This window comes from Eschscholzia californica, unplaced genomic scaffold, assembly GCF_041429995.1.
Source record: "Eschscholzia californica isolate CP2 unplaced genomic scaffold, dmEscCali1.0.p SCAF_3, whole genome shotgun sequence".
Classification (NCBI taxonomy): domain Eukaryota; kingdom Viridiplantae; phylum Streptophyta; class Magnoliopsida; order Ranunculales; family Papaveraceae; genus Eschscholzia; species Eschscholzia californica.
The window spans coordinates 66,017,042-66,040,789 of record NW_028238420.1 but is presented as its reverse complement, the minus strand read 5'-3'; the positions used below and the strand labels follow the sequence as shown (position 1 = coordinate 66,040,789).

Sequence of the window (23,748 nt, the reverse complement as noted above, 5' to 3'; positions counted from 1 at the left end):
ACCAAAACCTTAACCCTTCAGTTCGCTTTCTTTTATCTTTAAACTTAAGACGTTTCGAATAATTTTGGATCCAAAAATAAGTACAGTCCATCCATTTCATCCAGGGCAGTATGCTTCTCTTCTTTTTTTCATGCTCCTATACATACCTTCCAACTCAAGAGACATAACAAAATCCCAAAAACTAACAATGATGACAATAATAACTATGAATAATGTAACAATAATAACACTGAATATCAACCTAGAATTTTTTTGATAAATAAAATAAAATAAAACCCCAACCTTTTACTCGTAATGAAGAAATATCATAGTAAATTATTCTTTTGATGTCTTAAAACTACTGAAACTAGGGTTAGCTCCCATAATATTACAGTCTGAGTATAGCTAATTATGAAACCCAATACTAAACATGAAACAAGAAAACCAAAATAAATAATATCTTTTGTGTTGCTCTTTTGAACTCCAATTTCGAGTCGATGCACCCTAAAAGCAGTAGGAATAAGATCGGATAACTCATGTCTTCATTCTGGTATTGATTATTTGGGTTGTTTGTAACGAATAAATCACGATAGATTCAAGAAACTCCTTTGTTTTAATGACAAAAACTGCATTGTCGATAAAGGACGATCAAAGATAGGATCATGCCATTTTGGTTTGGATTTGCCGATGAACGTGTACAAGAAACTCAACATAAGAGAGGATACCAGGACTCTTGTCTTCAACCATGTAAGAAAAGAATAACATCCCTGTATCAAGAAGACAACCGTTTCAGTTTTAATCCATTAATATTTATAAACGACGTCTTGAATATGTAGTTCTTTCAAGACAAGATCGAAATGAAAAATGATATTGTTTCCGAACAAACCTGATGGGTCTCCTCTCTTGCATATCCGTAAACTGGAAAAGAAACAGAGAGAAAACTCGTAAGTTTGAAGGGTACATTTGAACTGTCATACGTGGTAGAATTTTCATATAATTCCATTAAAGAACCAAATTTTAACATACCGTAGGTAGGAACATCTTTGACGTCTTATCTCGTTCACCAAATTGTTTAGTTCTTTCGATAACTCGTTATTGTATTGCTGCAAGACAAACTGAAAACAGAAAACAGGGAGAGATTTGATCAGTAGGATGACTAGAACGTACTTAGCCGATTTTTCACTTTGCTCATGTCAATCGCAGTTTTTGTTCAATAAGAGGATAGTATTGTACCTGGGTGGGAAGTTCATCAACGGAAGTAACACCAAACAACTGATTTAGAATATCAGGGTCAACTGATTTGCCAACATAAATTAAACCATCTTCTCCATTTTCTAAGAGATAGATTCCATCGTCTGTTACATGCTCACTTGAAAGTGGTATTGTAGTAAGAGATCCATCACCCTCCTGTTAAGCCACATAAAATTCACACTCTTAAACTAAATTTTTTTATATTTGAACTTCAACTATTGGAGGAAATTAAAACATCAATCAACTGAACAGAGTTTAGGGTTTTCATTTACCTTTGAAGGAAGATTATGGATTGTCATCATCCTTGGGTAAACCAGAGGCACAGCCAATGGAGTTGCAAGGGAGGTAACACGGTTGACCCAGTAAGAACGATCATCTAGTCTTCCGTCAGTTCGTAAGCCCATACTCTTTATCAGTGCTGATATATTAAAGCAAGAAGTAAATAAGAAAACTTCATGAAACCATTTCTGGCCCAAGGTTGGAAGGAAGTAAATTATGGAAGTTCTCTCGCCAAGCCATGGGTGTCAATTTTATAAGCTTAACTAGTTGAATCTAACCGTATAACAGCAGAAGTAGAAAACTACCTAGGATGTATAAAGGCAACAATTTAAGTGCCTCGGGGAGAATCAGCTGCCCAGGTGATGATACTGTGGCACAAAATTTGCGGTATGAATGCAGAATGCTGACGCAAAGGTTAGTCATTTGCTCCCTTATTTGAATTAGAGGAGCAGCCGGAATGTCATTCGCCGCTGATAAAAACAAAAGTAGGCAGTTAATGAAAGTCCACTTGAAACTGTCAACTTAATAAATGTCAAAAGAATGACATAGTAAAGCATACTAAGAACCACAATTTGCAAACTACCACAACCAGATTCACTAATTCGACCAAGTTATCCTATAAATCAGCATGTGCATGGTTTACGGAGTACTACAAGCTTCCAGCCACATTAACTCGGGTAAGATGGAACTCAGTAAGTAGAATAGTTTTTTTGTCAATTGTTGTCTCTCATAACCAAGTTAAAGTAAGCTCACAAGTCATATCTGAAGTATAAGCTACTAAACAAGTGTCCTTTTTGCTATTCTTTAGTAAAAGCATTCTTGTATTAATCCTTCGCTTCGGGCCTTCTCTTATACAATTTTGCTTTCTCATATATAATAAAAGTCTACTATCGGTTACCTTGCTTTAAGAAACATGCAAATTGAGTATCCAAATCAGCTGAACGGAAGAGATTACTGAGCACAGAAGTGCATGGAAGTGATAAGTTAGTAACCCGGATTCTCCTCTGTCCATATATCGTTGTGTAAAGAAGGGCACACTGGAAAATGAAACGCACAACATAATCAATATTGGAAATTGTATTTGTCAAAAACATCATAGCACTGTAAATCTTAATACCTCAAAAAGAATAGCAACAAATGCAAGAGAAGAGTACAAGATTCATTTCATTATCGACAAGGTAGATTGAGAAAAGGTGAAAAAAGTGTTTCTTACCTGAAAACCACATTCAGAACCTTCTATAAACTTATCGTCGTGTTTGAAGGTGACCATTATTGTTTTATCACAGTCAATCTGCATAACAAATAGAACAGATATTCCTTCAGAAAGAATTCGAAGTCGTTGCAGCAGTTCGCTGCTCATGAAGAATAGGTAAAGTTAATAATGAAATGTCAAATGTCACTTGGCCTTGCCAAAACATTAAGGAAACCAGTTGTATGTTGTTCACCTGCAAGTTCAATGCAAAGTGTGAAGGCAACAATTGTTGGTTCTTTTTCAGTAGTTTTAAAGTATGAATTATTCTTAGGCTTCTTTATTTTGTCATCTGTTGCGTTATTACATACAATGGAAGGAATTCTCTTTCTGAGGGTCCAGAGTCCTGATTAACAGGGATTGTGTCCTTGAGAGATCATCGCAAATTTGATTTGCTACTACTTACTCCACTGTTGTCCTTAAGAGTATCATATTGGGCCCTCACAAATGCCTAATTGCCTACAATAGGGCATCTCCTTCTCCAATATTGAATCTTAAGTTGAAAAGATAGAGCCCTTTCTTACAGGTAAACACTTCCACCTTTAAAAAGAGGTAATTCTACCATCATGTATTTCCTCTGGAAATAAAGATTTCTTGAGATAGGCAGCCTTATTACTAGATTTAATGGCATGGTCAATTTGCCTGTTCTAGCCAGCCTGTATATTGTGATAAATGGAAAACTAACCGCAGGGAGATCAACATCCGTCGGAATGCGTTTGCAAAAGCTCCCCAAGTACTCCTGAACTTGAAGACCCTACAAAGGAAAGTTAACATTTAAAGAATGGAACAGAATAAAACAAAAATAGTTTAAAAAGAAAGAAACTTAACCAAAAGGTGGTAATAAGTGTATGATTTAAGATTGAAACCTGGCTGCATCTGACTCGCATAACTGCCTCAAAACCTTGAGGCCTTGCAAGATTCCATTTAAGATCATTGTAAAGCTTGGCTGAATCGGAAACAGCTGAAAACGGATGGTAGTAATATACCTTCAACACGAATAAAACGGAAAATGTAGGTCAAGGATGAAGTGGAAAGCAAAACCACAAAATGAATTACTCTTTCATAAGTAGAAAGCAGCTGTTGTTTGATAGAGGGATGGAAGTTCATGATGATATTATGTGGTTGATGATGGTCAAGTGGTGGTAGTAGCACTGTTGGTTAGGTGAAGGGAGTACGGGTTGCTGAGAGAGGAAAACTGGTGTGGTGATAACATTGTCCATGGTACTGTGATTAGTGAGCTGTGAGCTGCTTATGCAAGGATAGAACATGACTTTCTACGTTATAAACCAAAACGAAAAAAATACTTCCACTTGAGGTGAAAATGGTTCATTTGGTTGCCACACTAAGTTTTAATTATACGGACAAGGCGCTTGTCCTCCCGAGTTCTAGCATTCAAATAGCTTAATTTGCATTATTACTCCAATTTATTTGACATAAATGAAAAATCATAGCAGTATAGCAGTTTGGATACCTGCCCTCCAGTAGTTCTAGGGACGTCCGAAATAGAAGCAATGTCCACATATGTCTGGGTCGTAATAAAGATATCCACACAAACCTGCAGGATAGTGGAAGTTATAATTGTTTGAGATTATTGGAACATATAAAATCAATTAAAGAACTAATATTTGGTCTTACATGCATGTGAGAAGCAAAACTTAGACTTACCTGATACTCTGCAAACTCTATTGCCAAAGTTTTATACGTCTTGTCTGCTGGTTGGAGCAATTTGTGTGACTCCTGAAGTACAGAAATTATATGCATTAACTCAGAAAGCATTCTCAGATTAACTAAATGGCCTCATTTAATCATTTGAAAGGACAATGAAGGCCAAAACAGGAAGCAGCAGCATCACATCACAAAAAGGATACACACAGATAAATTACAACTAATGAGATGGTTTAAGTTTGAATGCCTGCTGCACTTTGAAAGCTCTAAGAAAGCATGAAAGATGAAAATGGACAACTAAATTGTAAGCAAGGTTCAAAAAGATGTGATTTTCCAAATGTTGGCTTCGGATGTAATTAAGACATCAATTCATCAACAGGCACAATAAATCAAACTGCAGATAATCCAATTGGTTGGACCCCTACTTGAAACTTGCAAACAATTGAATGAAACCACCATATTGGTACATTACTAGGTTACCCTTAAAAGAGTTAACTGTTCCAAAGCACCACCAAGTATGTGGAGGATGCAAATACTATGTTGCAACTTGGAAAAGCAGGCATGAATCAACATAACTAAACTAGGCAATATACCTTCTCTCCAGCAGAGGAATTCATTCTTCCATCTGCTTCTCTAGCAGAAAGAGCTCCAAATCCAACTGATGGTAGGACTGCAGGTGAAAAAGGACAAGGAGCAATCAACAACATTATATGTACTACATGCTTCTTGTTTTTTTACTTGTCAGAAGCATAATTAGGAAAACTAGAATAAAATATAACAGAAGGTCATTGTTCCAATATAGTTGCATTAGAAATCTAAACAACAATAAGCTAGAAGTATTTCAAGTATAAAGTATTAAGTATTCAGAAAAAAGTAAAATAAAATATGAGTTTGCTGAAGAGAAATGAAGACTTGAATAAATAAAAACTTGACTTGCCTGACTGAAATACAAGAAGTTTTCCTCCAGTGCTCTTCATCGCCAAGAAAGCAGCCTTTAAATAGAAAAGAAATACATCATGTAGGTCTACTCTTGAATGCACAAACTTAATAACAATCCCACTTATCCCCAAAAAAAAGAAAAGGGTACGTTCGTTAACCATAAACACTCCCCACCCAAGAGAGTAGCGTCCCAATTCATTAACCATGACCTTAATCTTACCTTGGTAGCTGCACCGAATGCAGATTCAGCTACTCTGTTATCCTGAAACATGTTTGGAATGTTTTCCAGCAGTTGCTCCAGATGTTGACGACACTGATACACAAGAAGATAACTTAAAGAAGTAAGGAAGATTTATTTGATCTTTATATTGCATGCACTTAAAAAGTAGTAGGAGTAGATATTGTAGTTGTAAGTTGCAGACCTCGGCGAGTTGAACAATCACATCAGTCTGAAGGGGGGTATAAACATCTTGCACGTCAGGAACGATAAGCATCAAAGGCTGCAAAGGTCAATCGAGATCTAAATCAGTTTTAACTCTTAAAGAAATTATTGTGAAATTCAGTTTTATCTCTAGAATATATCTTGATATTAATCATCAAGATCACTTGGGAAATGGGAACGAAAAAGGGTACTAATTTCAGGTAATGGTAGAGCTAACCAGGAACCTGTAAATCGTAATACAAATGGAATCTAACTAGGAACTGCAGAGCTATTTTCAGTTTTCAGTTTTCAGCCTTCACATTTCTTTGAATAACTAATTACCACACATTGCTGTAAATTTTTAAGGGGAAAGTTGATTTTTGAAAGAGTAAGTGAAAATCTCTATAAGAGAGACACGTCAGATGCAGTTACACTAATCCAATGCCTAATCAAATGGTTAAGTTTGAAATCGGTATTTAGAATTTACCTGTTGCAATACTCTTTTCAGATTGTAGAAATGAATTGTTGAATCAAATGTTGCAATGCCGACCATTGTCCTTGGACCTTCCTGCCATGACAATCATTCAATCAACATAATAATTAAATTCTGTGTTTCTAAAGCAAGTACATAGCTCTAGTGGAAACTCAACTGCATATCAATTTGAGTACTCTACACAACGCTAGAATGCTAATAGCATCCAAATGAGATACTAAAAGCTTTTACCATTAGAACTTCTGATCACTCAAAAAAAATCCATCACATCAACTAAAACACAGCATAGAATGCAGATTTTGGGGCCAGCAAGTTAAGATAACATGCAAAAGAACTCACTCAGCCAGGCCAGCGTTCCACTTGTTACAAGTTACTAAAGGTGCTCAAAATGGGACAATCATATCTCCGTAAAAAATTGTGTACCATGCAAAAGTGTGGAGCAGATATGCTTCATGGTTAATCTTCTTAAGGCAGAATCGTAATACTTACAGGAAGATCAGCAATAGCTTGATTGATTGCACTGCATGCGGCTGCAGTTGCACCTGTTTGTATGGCATTCATGGAGACATCAACTAGGAAAAAGAAGACTGCAGGCATTGGATCACGGACCTGTAAACGAATTATAGGAGTTCATAAGTTCCCAAAATCCACGTAGCTTACCTTAATCAGAATTCTATTCTTTATCAGTCAAATTAACACTTTGTGAGATTGAATAAGAGAGGAGAATCTTCTAGCATAGAGCACCATCCTCCTATTAAACACAAAATATTTTAACTAAAGCAGTTACGTAGTCCAAACAATTTTGTGCGTGTACATAAGATGTGCATATAAGATCTGGCTGCGAGTTCAATAAGAGTATCCAAGTATCTGAGTCCCAGTATCCAACAAAGCAAAGAAAATACATGAAAAGAGTATTCGTGTTACATAAGAAAATTTTAAATGAAGAGGGCAACAATCTGACTCTCAGCGCCACACTGGGGTTAAGTACTAACATGGCATCTTTTTTAGTACCAACTAAGAGTTTGTATCTCAAAAAAACTCAACTAGATCTCAAGCACTAAATTTTTTGAAGCTATGGGTACAAATATTCTAAAAAAATACAAAGTGAAGAGTAATAAAAGCGTTAGAAGAACATAGTTGTCTTCTTTTAAAAGTCACAGAAATTAAAAAAATATGATCATGCTTCTAAGATAATACTAGCAGAGATGTTAACCATGTATTCTTTTGTAGCAACAAATTCAACTGTTCCCCGGCATAATTCGGGTCTCTCATCGGCATCTCTACGCCTACCATCTGGCCCTAAATTGCAGTGATAGTCGCGAGGAGTTTCATCCGTAAATCCTGAAAATATATTATTTCGAGATATCATTAGTGCGGGCTAAATCTGGAAAGTACTACAGTAGAAAGATGCAGGCTCGAATGAGCATAAATCTACTTCTTATATGATCTCCATAGCATGTAAACCTTAGAATATGAAAACTGTCTGGGTCTGGATAATGATATACATAGAAGTTACTCTTATGGAAAGGTACAAAAGGGGTGCAAACATTGCGAATGCAAAAGTAGTGGGAGAGTACATAATGTTCATCCAAGTTGAATGATAACAGCCATCAGGCACAATGATGAACAGGAGTCTGAAGCATGAAAAGAAAATCATTCTATAGGAAAAGTGAGAAAGGTACAGTTCTTGCATGTTGAAATGGTAAGTCGACAAAATGGTTAACACGAAAGTTCGAAATGCTTCACCACTTGAGTATATATTTTTTAATAAGCCTCAAGCGAAGTCAATTGTGTGGTGTGTGTGGGTGTATTCCGTGCTAAAACATCAAATACAAGTAGTAAGACTGCCCACAACCACGTGCACTCAGTGAAAGATGGTTAACAATGGATGAGATAAATAGCTGTCTCCTAATATGATTCCAGTGGATAGAAGTGGAGGACTGTGAAGATCGTAGACCATTATCAAACAAAATCAAGTATAGAAAACACAAAACAGAAAATTTGGCACAGATCAGTAGCCTACCACATAAGTTACAAATAAAACGCCTTCCTTGATCAATGAATTTAAAGAACGGATTTATATATCCTTTACAGCGAGAGCAGCGAACAGGCCCGCTTTCTCCAAAATCCACAACCTACAGATATTATTGTATAATACTTAAATCAAATAATGAGAAGGAAAATTATACCCCATGTCTGCCAATGATAGCGATAAGATTTCCCAAATTTCAACATTTAAACTTAAACATAAAGGTCAAACTATTCTTTACGTATAACAACAATGAAAAAGCAAAAAAGACAAGTTTATTTTAAATATACATTGTCTTATACTTTTAATTGCAATCGCAGATTCTAAGAATATTTTGTAAAAAAAAAAGACCAAACTGAGTAAGCCATAGGATAACAAAACGAAAACTCCAACCTACAAATATTTGTAGTACCTGGATAAGTTCCTCCGATGGATGTGGAAGAGCCAGTGGCTGAACCATCAAAGTCAAATTCATGCTAGATGTTGACAACAGATCTCCAGTGCAAGGAATCTGAAAGTGGTAAGCAAAAAAAAAATAACATTTCAAATTTGAAAACCAAAGATACGGAAAATGTAAAGGAACCAAATGCATAAATAATGGCAAAAGATCTGACGGCACCTGATTAATTGTACACCTCATGTACCTCGGACTGCAATTTCCAGTGTCCTTCACAACAAAATCACTTGTTGCAGGCTGCATGTAAAGAACATAATAACAGTCAGTTCTACTTATATATTTGTGGCACATCAAGCTAACACATGGGGATAATGAGTCTAGTTTCACTGTTCCGACTTTTCCATTAAAGGCTGGAAGCCTGACTCGAAGATGGAGCTACTCATTCTGAGAAGGCGTAGAAGAAAAAACACTTCTAGGATTTGTGTTTCTCTGTAGTTCATCATGACAAAGATGCTTGATATTTGAAGCCCGGGCAAAAATATAATGAAGTAACGAGCTTATAACTAACTGCTTACCTGAAAAAATGCAATTAGAATCTAAAAAATTAATTATAATATAACATACCGGTGGAAGGTTAGCTTGACCATTCTGTCGAGTTTCATATAAGGTCACCGACGAACTAGGAATCGGGCGAGGTATTTGATTAGGGTCAATTTTAGATGTCCCTGCTGCTGTAGCTCCAGACACGGGCAAGTGACCTGCCACCGGTGGTACCATATGCATACCTTGATTTTGTGGAAGTAGTTGGGTTCCATAGGGCCTTGTAGGTGGCATGGCACCTGGAACTGGAGGAGCTCCCTAAAAGAATGACAAGCAATAATAAGTATCCTAGTAAATAACTATCAATAATCTGTGAGAAGATTACATCTGCGAAAAGCTAAACAAAAACCTAGCGTTCAAGTAACAGAAAAGACAGCAAAAACTTGCAAAGTGAATGAATATAGTCTATCAAAAATCAATTTATGAAAAAATATAAGATAAATACAAAAATGTAGCAGAATAATAGAAAAACTCACCTGAAACATTTGCCCCGGCTGCATCTGAGAACCATATGGAGAACCAAATTGTGGTGGCATGCCTTGACTTGCAACTGAAAATGGTGGTCTTGTTCCTGGATTTGCAGATGAAAATGATCCTGGTGGGCGCAACCCTTGGTCCATTGGAACACTAGGTGGTGGACTTCCTGGGAAAGAGTTTAGACTTTGACCAAAAGGACCCGCAGGCGGTATTGCAGGAGGAGGTCCAGCAGGTGGTTGTTGTGCACTAGAAAAATATGGAGGGGAGGCACCGGGAGGTGGTCCACGTCCGAGCATAGGTGGACCATTTGTAAATGGACCTTGTGCACTAGAGGGCGGGGCAGTCATCGCTTGGGAAGAAGTAAACACTCCTGGAGATGGTCTTGCGCCAAAAGGGGGAGGTTGAGAAAATGGAGGCCCTGATGGTCTTCCAGATGCCACTTGAGGGCCAGCACTTGGTGTGGCGGCCGCTGCAGGAAAGCCAGAGGGTGGTGGGCTGGGGCGGGTGAAAGGTGAAGCGCCAGGAAACGAGGATGGAGGTAGTGATTGAGGAGGTACCGATGCCGAACTGGTAGGGGGACCTGAAGGCGGAAAATTCATGGGTCTAGGGGAGGCAAAAGAAGGATTTTGAGGAACCGAAGAACCAGGTCTAGCTGAAGGTGGACCAGGCGGACGATTAATTTGTAAGTTTTGCATGTTACTAGCCAGTGCATCAGGCGCCTGCTGGAAATTCGGGTTGTAATTCGGGGGAGGACCCGGTCTTCGTACCCCAGAGGGTACATGAGATGCCATGGAGAATCAAGGACTAAAGTTCTTTAATCCTCCGGCAAATCCTTAAATATATCTGCAAAACTTTAAACCAAATAACCTAATTTAATCTTCTAACGCATATAGAACTCCAAATCCACCATCCATAATTATATCTGTATATTGTCCAGAAAGCTCATTTTCCACAATCACTTGGTCAGATCACAACTAAAATGGTGAACGACGGACTAAGAAACCAGAAAGATATCAGTTTATCGTCTTTCTTCTTTACTAGATTAAACGTTCAGCCAAAACCTAATGAATTCATGAGTTAATCACTAATCCAATCCTCGATTGGCATGAAGTATAACAACAAAGAGCTACGATATGAATCATAAATACATAATCTCAAGTTCTCAACAGTTTTTATTCGAAATTGTGTAGCAGCTAAAGTTATAAAAAACGTAATTGAACAAAGGGACGACGATCTGATCCGGATAAATGAAATTCGTCTCAGAAACATCATAATCTATAAGAAACGATTCTAAAACCAATTGTGTTCTTAACAAATAAGCTACGTAATTGAACAAAACAACGATCTGATCAAGAAAACGAAATTTTATATAAGAAAAATCATAATCTATAAGAAACGATTCTAAATCAATAGCTTTCTTAACAATAACAAGTTTCTGATTTCAGATCCATCGTTGTAGAGAGAGAATATAGAAAAAATTTGAAGAAACTTACGAGAATCGAGATCAAGGTCGTCAGAAGATGATCGAAGAAGATGGGATCTGAGACAGAAAAACCTCAGACGATGTAAAATTTGCAGAGGGAGAGAGAGATAGAGAGAGAAAGTGAGGTTACGATGTAATTTTCTGGAAATGCCCCTTAAGTATGCCATAATTCATTAGAAAGGTCTGGATTTGGGAAATGATCGTGTTCCGTCTCACGTGGAAAATTGTAGTACGGGCTCTTTTCCTATTTGAGAAAATGACTATTTGGGTAGTAAAATTTTTTTAAATAACTAAAAAAGCCTCAATCTATTACTATTAGTCATTTTCTACCAAAATATTAGGGCTAATTAGAGGTTAGGTTTAAAATAATATTAATAATTACTATTCAGGTCTTTTTTGGATATTTTAATTCCCGAAATACCCTTGCATATCAAAACTCATTTTATCTCTCAAAAAACCAGAAATTTTTTAGGGTTCTTCTTCTTCCATGCTTCTTCTCCAAATCTTCTTCTTCTTCGAAATCTTCTCTGCTTTTTCATGTGTTCTGATTCATTTCTCTCTCTTTAAGAAGTTCAGTTCGTTATAATTTCTTCTTCTTCTTAGATTTCTTCCGACATCGTTATCTTTGTATGGAAACCTTGTTCGTCGGTAATGGAGGACGAGAGTATCGGAACTTTTAAACCATTAGAATCCGATAAATACTCTAAATAATTAGATGTTGTTGTTAGAGTTGTTCAGATAGCTTGTTTACTCTGTCAAAGGGTACAAGAAAACTTGGTTTCTAAGACTAATGATCAGGTTAGATCAAAAGACGACGATTCACCTGTTACTGTTGCAGGTATTTAGATTTCTTCATTGACATTTATGGGGGTTTCTTCAAATTGATAATAGATAGTGATTTTGCTTTGTTTTTGTGGGGTTTAATTCTTTCTGATTGTGGAAATGGGTAATTAGGTTTTTTGTTCTCTAGTGATGGTTAAATGCATTTTGTTGTGCTGTCATTTGAGGATCGAATTAATTGAATTGGGTGGATTCTATTGGTGATGAAGAAGAACATAAATTGAAGCTATTTAAAAAAAACAAAAATTGTATGAAAATGCTTGAATTGAAAGGCAGGAAAGAATGGTTCAGGTAGGTAATGAGGTTAGGTTCTTGGTGTCTTGGCCTATGAAGAAATGACATTTAGGAAAGACTAATCTCCTCCTTTCCCATTTTAAGGTCATCCAGAACTTGGTTAAGTGAAATTCTAATTTCGTTCGCTTCATTGTTATGGGTTTAAAGCTTTTGTATGCATTCAATTTGTTTTCTGATTTTAAGTTAGTTGGTATTTGGGATTATAATGACTACAAAAATTTGGTTTTCGAGAAACAAGCAATTAAGCATTATGTAACATCTGAGGGTATCGGTGTCGATAAAGAGATAATTTATCACTTCGATAAGTTTCATTCTTATGTGCTGGTTTTGCTGATTATCTTGATTTTGTTTTCAGAATGAAAACCACAAAGACCACAACTATTCTCTTATGTACACGGGTGGTGGGTGTTGTGATTGTGTAGTTGAAACTGCTTGGAAGCGTGAGGGCTTCTGTTCGAAGCATAAAGGTGCTGAGAAGATCCAACCTCTACTAGAAGAGATTGCTTACACTATGGACCCATCCTTTTTCTGTGCAACTCTTCACTGTACCAAGTCTAACACCACGTCTAGTAAAAGAGATGAATCTTTTGGAAATAGTATTGGGTTGTTTAGAGCTTCTCTTTATTTCGTGTGCTGGAAAAGGCCAGTTGCAGGTACTTGGTCGATACCTCTACCTTCTTGATACTTTGTAGATATTGCTTATTGAATATGTTCCACTTTTTAGCCTCTTGATTTATAACTCGTTCTTCGATTATGTCATTAGAGATGTTTAATTGTTTTGTACATGCATCTCATTGTGATCATGTCAGCTACAACATGTTGCTGTGACTCATAGGTGTCGCTGCTAAATCTTTTCATATATTTATATTTAATAATGCAAATAAATCAAATTCCTGCCCGTAACCATATCATGTGTTACATTTAAGTTACCAATTTCTTTTGAATTTACCTTGTTTGTTTTGAACAATTGAGCTACTCAGTGGCTATAGGCCAAGTCACTCTATACCCATTTAGTTTAATAGAATTCCTTTTTCGCTCTAGTTGCTTTATAGTATAGCTGACCTTCTACAAAGATACATCTTCAGTTAATATATCTTTTATACTCCTTACCAACTAGATTTGAGATGAATGCTTACAAAGTTAATACTCCTAATTAACCTGAAATTGACTGCAGAAATAAGCATTTATGGAATAGAAAAATCGTGGGTTTGTTTTCGGAGACTTCATGCTAGCTTGATCTTTGGTGGTACTTGAAGCCTAATTCCATTTCACAATGCCACTGGCTTTGAGTTTGAAGATTGGACATGACAAGAGAAGCCGCCAAAACACAACGATATAGTTTAGAAGCAAAGGCAGTGGTTAAGTAAGGTTTTTCGCTTTTGGATGGGTAATTGTTTTTCTTTCGAGATGGAAGTTTTTCGGTTATTGCGAACTCTATATGATTTTTTTTGTTAAGGTACCACGAAGATTATCATCTAATCTCTAATGTTATGTAATCTTAAGTTATATCAAAGATCTATAGAACTTCTTATTTTCCTCATTTAATCTCTCAATTCTTATATAACATCAAGGGTTCCACTCTCTCCACTAAAACTTATTTTCTCTCATTATGCAAACACATGTTTGCAGTTTACATTATGCAAACACACGTTTGCAGATCAGATTGTTGCAAACACGTTTGCAGAACAGATTGTTGCAAACACGTTTGCATAACAGATTGTTGCAAACACGTTTGCATAACAGATTGTTGCAAACACGTTTGCAGAAAAACGTAAAGGAAAAAAACGGCGTTTTTTCCCGTTTTTTTTTTTGAAAAAAAATATTGAAAGTGGATCTTGTTAGAAAGCTAATGAAAAATCATTTCTAAATATATAACTTTTATAGAAATCCGACATCTCAAACAAAAGTTATATCGATTTAAAGTTTAAAGAAAAATAAAAGAATTTAGTTACACAAAATGACAAAAAATGACATAAAAGGGTATTTTAGTATTTGCACACTTTTTGACCTGAATAATAATTTTCAAATGTTTTGTGCTTTTCTACTTATTTTCAATATTATTTTGACCTTTATAGAAATTACCTCGATATAATGAAAAAATTATTTGTAGGTCATTAATTTCGTCGAATTTTAGACTAATAATAATTCAGTAGTTATCGTGCTTATCACATCTTATCGGAATATCAATGTCTTTGTAGTCAATATTCAGAGGAACAAAAAAAAACATCAATGGTGTGTGATAGGTACCCCTACCGCACTTTCTTGTTTACTGTAATAGAATAAGACAAGGGATATTTTCGTCTTTTCACACCTCTCAGGGTGTATGAAAAGACGAAATGTCTTATTTGCCACATAAGCCAAACGATGGACAAAGGAGTATTATAGGAACTTTAACATTTTTCTTTCAGTAGTCAACATCTGACAGTTTGGACTTCACTATACTGTGTTTGACCATCAAATGAGACACCCATTTTGTATCAATTTTCACGATAGAAAATACGTGTAGCCAGTAATGGATGTTATAAGAATGCAACCTGTTAATTTATAGTCTCACTTAATATACCAATGACACAGCATTTGTTTCAATCTCAAATTCAAATATGGAAGAACATATTTTTGCCTAATATATTTCATAGAGCAAATTGGTAAATGCATACAAAAAAAAATAACATGATAGAATTATGTCCACCACCCTTTGGGTTGGACACCCCTTTTAAGTCTATGAAGTTGTGAGATCGAGTCTCGATGGAAGCAGTTTGCCATCCAACTTTATCCTATGTAATTTAAGCTATATAGAAAGTAAATAATATAATAAATTTGTCGGACTTTAGTCCTCTTTCATGTTGTCGGGCTTTAGGCCTCTCTCATTATGGTTTAAATTAAGTGGTTATCGTGCTCATCACATCTTCATGATGTATCAATGCTTTGTAACGACTAACGTAGATCGTAGTCGATTTCTCAAAAAAAAAAAAAACATGATAGAATTATGCACATACTGATCAACACATATTGCTAAGAAAATGTTACAATGAGAGAACTTCGTATATAAATAACGAGGCTTAGATAACATAATATATTGCTAAGAAAATGTTACAATGAGAGAACTTCCCATATAAATAACAAGGCTTAGATAACATAATATATGCTTTACCGTTACCGATAATAATTGGACGCCAAATGAATTTCACACAACAAATTATTTTAGGTACTTTTCAGTGTTTAATATTACAATATTGTTTGTTGGCACGAGAACAAGCTTAGGTGTTTTTTTTAGGATTTTTGAGTGAGAGGCCCAAAGAATGGAGGGTAAATAAGCATTACCCCCAGTCCAAAAAAAAAATTAGAACCCAGTCCAAATTGTCAAGACAGCTCACAGTTTTCTGGTTTTTATTTTATTTATCCCTCTTTTACCCCTCCACGGGAAAGTTCTGTGTTTTCTGACAATCTGACGGACGACAGCGAAACAATTAATTCCCCGTACATGACGTCATGTCAGAGAAACATTCAGATTTTCTGAAAATTCAAAAATGGCGCCATTTTTTGACGAAATTTCAGCCAATTTTTTTGGATCCCTCCCATCATATTTTGTTTCAACTCCTTCTTTCTTCTTATTTATACATCCAAAAATCTTCTTCATCATTCTTATTTTGTTTTTCACATTTTATCTTCTTCATCTCTTTCAATCTCTAAAAACATAAATTTTCTTTTCTTTCTCTCTCTAAAAGTTTTATTTTCTTATTTTTGGATGTTCATCATTCTTTTTTGTTTCACATTTTATTTTCTTCATCTCTTTCAATCTCTAAAAACATCAATTTTCTGTTCTTACTCTCTCTAAAAGTTTTATGTTCTCATTTTTGGGTGTTCATCATTCTTATTTTGTTTCACATTTTATCTTCTTCATCTCTTTCAATCTCTAAAAACATTAAAGTTTTCTGTCTTTCTCTCTCTAAAAGTTTTATGTTCTTATTTTTCTTCTTCATCACTCTTATTTGTTTCACATTTTATCTTCTTCATCTCTAAAAACATCAAAGTACATAACCAAATGTCCAGTGCACAGAACCATTTCCGGTACAGGAGAAAATTCCCAGTTCAAAAGTGTCCAGTACTAAACCGAATGGCCAGTACATAGAACAATTCCCGGTGCACAAGAAAATTCCCCAGTACAAAAATGTCTAGTACATAACCAAATGGCGTGTACACAGAACAATTCCTGGTACACAAGAAAATTCTCACTACAAAAATTTCTAGTACATAACCAAATGGCTTGTACACAGAACAATTCCCGGTACAAAAGAAAATTCCCAGTACAAAAATGTGTAGTACATATCTAAAAAATGACCAGTACACTAAATAGTTCCCGGTACACAAGAAAATTTCTTTATACAAATCAATGAAATACTACCAAAAATGAAGAAATTTGTTGAGATTGGAAAGAGATCAGAAATAAATCTGGAAAAAAAGAACGAAATTTGTTGAGATTGGAGAGAGAAATATGTGTGGGAGAAAATAAATAAGAAATAAGAAATAAATCTGGAAAAAAGAACGAAAATGGCAAGTTGGTAAATTTTGTAATGGCAATTCTGTAAATTCGTGGAAAGTACAAGGTTTAATGTCAGGTGCATCAGACTATTTTCCAAAAAAATTCGCATTTCCCGGGAATTTTTCGGTGGCAATTTTGTGAATTTATGGAAAGTACACAGTCTGATGGGAGGCGTGTCAGATTATTTGTCAGAAATTTTCGAGTTTCCCGGGAATTTTTCGATGGTTGTTTCGTAAATTTCAAAAAGAAGAAGGGTGTTTCGGAAATTCCACCCCTAGCCTGACTTTTTTGGACCTGCCCCTCATTCTTTATCTGCAGTGGGCCTGATACATATTGTTGGGTTGATTTTGGGCCTTTTGCCCAACCCCTCTTTTTTTTACCTTAAGTAGAAATGTTTTTCAACAAAAAAATGTAGAAATTAAATAAAAATGTTAATTTGCTAACGCGAAAGCATTTTACGTCAATTAACATAGAATTATGCTATATTTTAAATTTTCCTTCCTCTCTCGCTCGCTTCTTCTCTCCTCTCTCTCGATATGTTTCAAAGAAGGGAAGGGTTTTTTAAACAGGGCAGATAGTGTCTACTGATTTGGAGGAGAACAGGGTTTCGACAAAAGAGACTCTCTCTTTCGATCGAACAAATAAAGAGAAGAGGAGGAAGAAGTGAGAGAGGTGATAGGGGACGAGAGACAGATAGAGAAAATATATAAATTGTAGTGGTGGTCGGAAGTAGGGGAAGGATTTTGGCCCGAAAACCCGGAACCCTCCCACGACCGTCCGAGTCCGAAGGATCCGTTAATGTCAGATGCCCGAATCGGTCCGAACCCGCCCGATCGAAAGAGGTTAAGCGGACGAACGCGGGCATAGGTCCTTACCTGATGATCCGACCGAGTCCGCCCGCTTATATGGTCCGTCCGACCGAGCCCGTCCGCTTATATAGTCCGCCCGACCGAACCCGTCTATACTCGTCCTCTTATCCTTACCCACCCGCCTACAACTGTTAGATTTCAAGAGTAAAAATAAATAACTTTAGAAATCACTTTTCTTAATCTTGTCTTCGCCTCTCTACTTCTCTAGTCTCTCTCTCCTCTAAAATATGAGTAACTCATTATTAACCCTAAGACACCGATCGTAATCCATGAGGAGAAGAATAAAATCGTTCATAATCCATGAGAAATCTCAATGATTTTTTTTTTAATTTTGTATTCATTTACTTTTTGAAATTGTATAGTGGGAGTTTAGAAAGTTGTCGTTACAATTTCGAAGAAATTTTTTTGTATTTGTTCCTTAGTGACCGGCGCCCGACCGACCGATGCCCGATTTGCACGACTATCAAAACGGTCACGGGCGGACATTTTGTTGGAGAAAACCGAAATGTCCGCCCGTTTTGTCCGGCCGTCCAAATGGACACTTAGGACTTGTGCTCGTTCAGCCCAGACCGGTTGAGTTAGTGTCTGTTTCCCGCCCGTCCGGATCGATTCCCACTAACCTTCTTGTAAACACAAGATTCTTCTGCATTCTTGAGAAATCCAAATTCTTTGATTTTCTCGTCGAATCGAAGATTCCAACTCCGGCTTGCTTGCTTGAGTCCATAAATGGATTTCTTAAGCTTGCAAACTTTTCCAGCATTTTTGGAATCTACAAAACCTTCGGGTTGTGTCATGTACACATCCTCTTCCAAGTGTCCGTTCAGGAAGGCGGTTTTGACATCCATTTGCCAAATCTCATAATCATAATGAGCTGCAATTGCTAGAATGATCCGAATGGATTTAAGCATTGCGACAGGTGAAAAGGTTTCATCATAGTCTATGACATGAATCTGTTTGTATCCTTTTGCCACGAGTCTAGCTTTGAAAACGCTAACGTTTCCATCCTTGTCAGTTTTTTACTTTGAAAACCCATTTGCATCCGATTGGTTTTGCTCCATCGGGCAAATCGATCAAGTTCCATACTTGATTTTCTGACATGGAATCCATTTCCGATCTCATGGCTTTTAGCCATTTTTCGGAGTCGGGGCTCGTCATAGCTTGGTTGTAGGTACTCGGCTGATTATCTTCTAACAGTAGGATATCTGTTTTCTGAGATAATTCCTGGAGCCTTTGAGATCTACGAGGGGCCTGAGCAACTTTTGGAGTGTTCTCAACTAGTTGAGATGTCTCCTGCGAATTTAATTCGACTTGAGCGGGAGGTACTCTCTCGACCTCATTCTCCTCTTCCATACTTTGTGTATAGATAGGAGCCGCTAAACCTCTTGATATTTCTATATCTGTGTTTATTTGTTGCTCATATCGAATTTCATCGATATCTACATTTCTCCCACTTGTCTGTTTGGAAAGGAATTCCTTTTCAAGGAAGACACCATCTCGAGCAACAAACACTTTGTTCTCAGATTCGTGGTAGAAGTAGTAACCCCTTGTCTCTTTTGGATAGCCCACAAAGAGACATTTGTCTGATTTAGGTGCGAGTTTGTCTCCTTGTAAGCGTTTTACATAAACTTCGCATCCCCAGACTTTGAGAAAAGACAGCTTTGGAATCTTTCCAAACCATAACTCATATGGCGTCTTTTCTACAGCTTTTGACGGAGCTCGGTTAAGTGTGAAAGCAGCCGTTTCTAGAGCATACCCCCAGAACGTGTTTGGAAGATTTGCTAAACTCATCATAGATCGAACCATGTCTAACAAGGTGCGATTTCTCCTTTCAGAAACACCATTCATCTGGGGTGTTCCTGGCGGAGTGAGTTGAGATATTATACCACAACTCCTAAGATGATCGTCAAATTCTTGACTCAAATATTCACCACCTCGATCGGATCGAATGGCTTTTATTTTCTTGCCAAGTTGATTCTCTACTTCGTTCTGAAATTGTTTGAACATGTCAAACGATTCGGACTTATGCCTCATCAAGTATATGTAACCATAACGAGTGAAGTCATCCGTGAACGTGATGAAGTAGCCATAGTTACCTCTCGCCGGAGTACTCATTGGTCCGCATACATCCGTATGTATGAGTTCCAAGGGTTCTTTGGCTCGGTCTCCTTTTCCTTTAAAAGAAGACCTCGTCATTTTACCCATTAAACATGATTCGCATGTGTCATATGATTCTAAATTATACGAACCTAGAAGTCCATGTTCATGGAGCTTCTTCATGCGTGTCATGTTAATGTGACCCAAACGACAATGCCAAAGGTAACTTGGATTTGAATCATCTGACCGTAGCCTATTGGTTTCTATGTTGAAGACTTCGTTCTCAATATTCGTAATATAGAGACCGTTGTATAGCTTAGCACTGGTATAAAACATTTCACCTTTGTATAAAGAACAACGATGGTTTTTTATTAATAGGTGATATCCCTCTTTGTCTAATTCTGAGACAGAGATAATGTTTCTAGAAATAGAGGGTACATAATAGCAATTATGAAGTTCTAAAACTAGACCAGTTTCTAGAGGTAGACTGAAAGTTCCTACAGCTTTCGCAGCAACCGTTGCTCTATTTGCTACTCGTAGGACAAGCTCCCTTCCAGATAAATACTTGATTCCCTTAAGGCTCTGCACATCATAAATGATATGAGCACCACATCCGGTATCGAATACCCAGGATTGAGAATCAAATGTATTTGCTAAGTTAACTTCGATAACATAGATACCTTGGTCGGAATCGTGAGTTCCTTCCTTTTTCCTTTTGTTCTTCTGAATCAGTTGAAGTTCTTTCTTTGATTCAGACATTCCAATGCCTCTCCGGATTGCCTTAGAAGTTCCGTACTTCCTCAACCGTGATTTGTTTCGGGACATGTCCCTTAATCGACGGATGATTGTATGCGCATCCATTTTCCTGAATCTCTTTTGAAGATTAGGCTCCATGGTTGCCAACATAAGGCAAGTTACTGAAATTGATTTCATCCGGATACTTTTGGCCTGCTTTTGTTCCTCAATCTTTGAGTTCGCAGTTATTTTTGGAATAGGGGTATCCAGTACGCTTTCTTTGTTTGTAGATTTGAGAACACTTCTCAATCTCTTTTCCCAATCAAGGAAGTTATCCATGTTCAATTTGTCCTCATCAAGGATTGAACATAGGTTGAAAAGATTGATTTTTGCCATAGTAAAACTACATGAAACAGAAAAAGGATTTTGCTAAGTATTACATTCGATAATTTTTGCAAAAAGTCCTAAGTTTTTGCCACATTATTCAAGATAAAACGTGTCCCTAGATGAATAATGCGATTCCAAGATCCCATCTCTCAAGGATTAAGCGGACTAGGGCCCTGCCCTTAATTCCCATTGATTTAGGTGAGTGAATACTTTCACTGATCATACTATATGATTCTCGGTTGATGGATTACATGTTTAGTGTAAAATCCATCCTTTTGCCTCGAGTATCCAAGACTCTCTTGCTGATCTCGTTGAGTAGAACCATTTAGACATGTAGGCCTCTTCTATAGGCCTACCCGCAATGTCCCAAGGTAGAGGAGGTACTCTGCGAAGGCCGACCCACCTTCCTCGAACAAGGGCGCAAGGAGTGTCTTAATTTGGATAGGCACTGTACTCAAAATTACTTTTAGGGACTTTTACGCTAGTCTGGCGTTCGTTTTAGTGAACTAATTAGCCTAACTAACATCCACGACATAAAGCGTAAATAAGTAAGTAAATGCGCGCGACAAAGTAAATCAAGCACATATGGATCCTAGTATGGCCCCTAACCTAGAAGATCTAATCTCCTTTGGTTTGCTTCTTGTTTCGCCTTTTAGTTCGTCTAGATCTCCGTCTTTGAACCTCCATTGATTTCTCCCACTCGCCTTTGGATTTCTTCCTTGAGTTTCATCAATGGACTCATAAACCCTAAACTCTAATTACAAGACTCAAACGATTCGCAGATCGTGTAAACTTGAAATTAAAATTATTACAAAACATGCACCCATCCGTGCTCAAAACAAGAATAAGAAATAAATTATATGGCCATACTAGTTTCCGCATTCACATCACATGCAATCATATAATATATTTCAAGGCTATCAATTATATATGCATGTATATCCGGGAGATACTTTTGTCGACATCCGTATGTCATGTACGCACCTTAAGTCTACATCAAAAGATTAGACTAATGGTGTGTCTTGGTTTGATTTTAAAATTTGATTTTAAAGAGAAATTCCGTTTGGGCCTTGAATGGCCCGGGTTAATTTCGGAAATATTTGGATTGGAATTTTGGGAGAAAATTTGGATAAAACTCCCACTCGAATAGTGGTCCCTTTTCGTGGTCCGAAAAGCCTTGAAAAGACCCGGGACAAGTCCTAGACAAGTCCCGGCCCAAGCTCACAAAAGGGCTTGGACAAGGTCCGGATATGGCACGGCCCATAGGGCCGGCATGTCCGAGCCGAGGCCAATAGGCCTGATCTCGTCCTGGCCGGAGCCAGGACGCTAGTCCAAGCACCAGACGCGTCCTAGACGCATCTGGTGCTGGACCGGACCAGCACTAGGTGTCTCGGACATAGTCCGAGACACCCAGGACCCCAGACGCATCTGGTGCTGGACCGGACCAGCACTAGGTGTCTCGGACATAGTCCGAGACACCCAGGACCCCAGACGCATCTCCAAGACGCGTCTGGTAGTAGCTACTGGACGCGTCTGGAAGACGCGTCCTGGTTAAGCTACTGGTCGCGTCTGGACGCGTCCTCAGACGCGTCCATCAGTAATCTGGGACGCGTCTACCAAACGCGTCCTCCAGGCTACTGGTCCGGCCAGGAAGCTTCCTGGCCGGACCTATTGAGTTTCTAAAAAACTCAATAGTCTCCCCCTTTTTTTTTTTTTTTTTTTTTTGTGTTGCAATTTTAAATTGCTTTTTCCAAAATTTGAAACACTTCTAAATATTTCAAATTCTTTTTAGAACTATTCTAAATTTCCAAATTTTGTTTTTCACAAGTTTCCAAAAAACTTAAAAACAACTCTTTTAATCAAACCAATTTGGATCAAAATTTTAGGTTTTGAAACTCTTTTCAAGAACAAATTTTGAAATCTTTTGACACAATAATCTATCTAGGAAAGCATGGAATTGGTCCAAAACTTAGATAAGATAGGCTAATTGCAAGAGGCTCTGACGCCACTGTTGGGTTTTACACCCTTCTACTAGTGTTTATAGCGGAATTAAGACATCTAATGTCTACACTAGTATTCCCAGGATCACATGCATAAACCTATGATAATCATTAATTAAACTAGAAAGATAAATACCTTGTTCGCTAGTTTTCCCTCGAACCTTTCCAATTGCTTATGAGAAGACCAAGAGCTTCAAGTGTAGCTCCTCTACTTGGGACACGAGCAAACAATTTGATCTCCCACCTTGTTGTATAGCTAGCACACCAATGGTGGTTGGAAGAAGAACTCCTTTCTTCTTGACTAGATAGATAGTTAATGGGAATTAGCTCACTTTCTCCTCTCTACTTGATGTGGTAGAGTAAGAAAGCTTAGAGAGAAATTTCACACCTTATTCTCTGCCCTAAGAGTGTTTATATAGAACCCTAATAAGAATCCACCTCCTTTTAGGTTTCCTAAAACACCCTTTAGAATAAGATTTAGGGAAATAGTCGAAAATAGCAACTATTGGTATTTTCTCAATTCCCTAAGGAGGAGGTGCCCAAACACCACGAAAATTGGCAGATATAATGTTTATTATATCAGAAACTAACCCTCCAAAATTCAGCCCAATCCGAGTCCTATAAGTACCCGAACCGGTCTAGGCCCAAAAACCCTGTTTTTGGCCCTTTTGTACTATCTTTGCCTAATTCCTTTTCAGGCCTATGAGATATGTTTATGGGACACTCC

At 37.2% G+C, this 23,748-nt stretch overlaps 2 protein-coding genes across 6 annotated transcripts; one reads left to right on the top strand and one right to left on the bottom strand.

The window, feature by feature from the left end:
• Nucleotides 1-230: 230 nt before the first annotated feature.
• LOC147553545 (protein transport protein SEC24 B-like) lies at nucleotides 231-11,513 on the bottom strand. 2 transcript variants are annotated; one of them, XM_086665949.1, is made up of 25 exons: nucleotides 11,273-11,513; nucleotides 9,779-10,630; nucleotides 9,327-9,560; nucleotides 8,925-8,999; nucleotides 8,718-8,816; nucleotides 8,300-8,411; nucleotides 7,490-7,617; nucleotides 6,766-6,885; nucleotides 6,271-6,351; nucleotides 5,785-5,862; nucleotides 5,583-5,675; nucleotides 5,361-5,415; nucleotides 5,017-5,093; nucleotides 4,424-4,495; nucleotides 4,230-4,313; nucleotides 3,625-3,744; nucleotides 3,444-3,512; nucleotides 2,723-2,800; nucleotides 2,408-2,546; nucleotides 1,815-1,979; nucleotides 1,503-1,648; nucleotides 1,213-1,386; nucleotides 1,006-1,094; nucleotides 866-897; nucleotides 231-746 (listed from the first exon to the last, which is right to left on the bottom strand). In XM_086665949.1, the coding sequence occupies exons 2-25, from the start codon at nucleotides 10,568-10,570 to the stop codon at nucleotides 640-642; spliced, it is 3,219 nt and encodes a 1,072-aa protein (XP_086522075.1). In that variant the 5' UTR covers nucleotides 10,571-10,630; nucleotides 11,273-11,513; the 3' UTR covers nucleotides 231-639. The 2 variants fall into 2 exon arrangements, with proteins under 2 accessions (XP_086522075.1, XP_086522076.1); XM_086665950.1 differs by having other exon boundaries at nucleotides 9,779-10,622.
• Nucleotides 11,514-11,744: 231 nt separating this feature from the next.
• LOC147553544 (uncharacterized) lies at nucleotides 11,745-13,878 on the top strand. 4 transcript variants are annotated; one of them, XR_015238332.1, is made up of 3 exons: nucleotides 11,745-12,060; nucleotides 12,752-13,049; nucleotides 13,571-13,878. XR_015238332.1 is itself a non-coding variant. In XM_086671191.1 (3 exons), the coding sequence occupies exons 1-3, from the start codon at nucleotides 12,053-12,055 to the stop codon at nucleotides 13,648-13,650; spliced, it is 426 nt and encodes a 141-aa protein (XP_086527317.1). In that variant the 5' UTR covers nucleotides 11,745-12,052; the 3' UTR covers nucleotides 13,651-13,878. The 4 variants fall into 4 exon arrangements, 2 of the variants coding, with proteins under 2 accessions (XP_086527317.1, XP_086527318.1); XR_015238333.1 differs by having other exon boundaries at nucleotides 11,745-12,100; nucleotides 12,819-13,049; XM_086671191.1 differs by having other exon boundaries at nucleotides 11,745-12,100.
• Nucleotides 13,879-23,748: the final 9,870 nt, after the last annotated feature.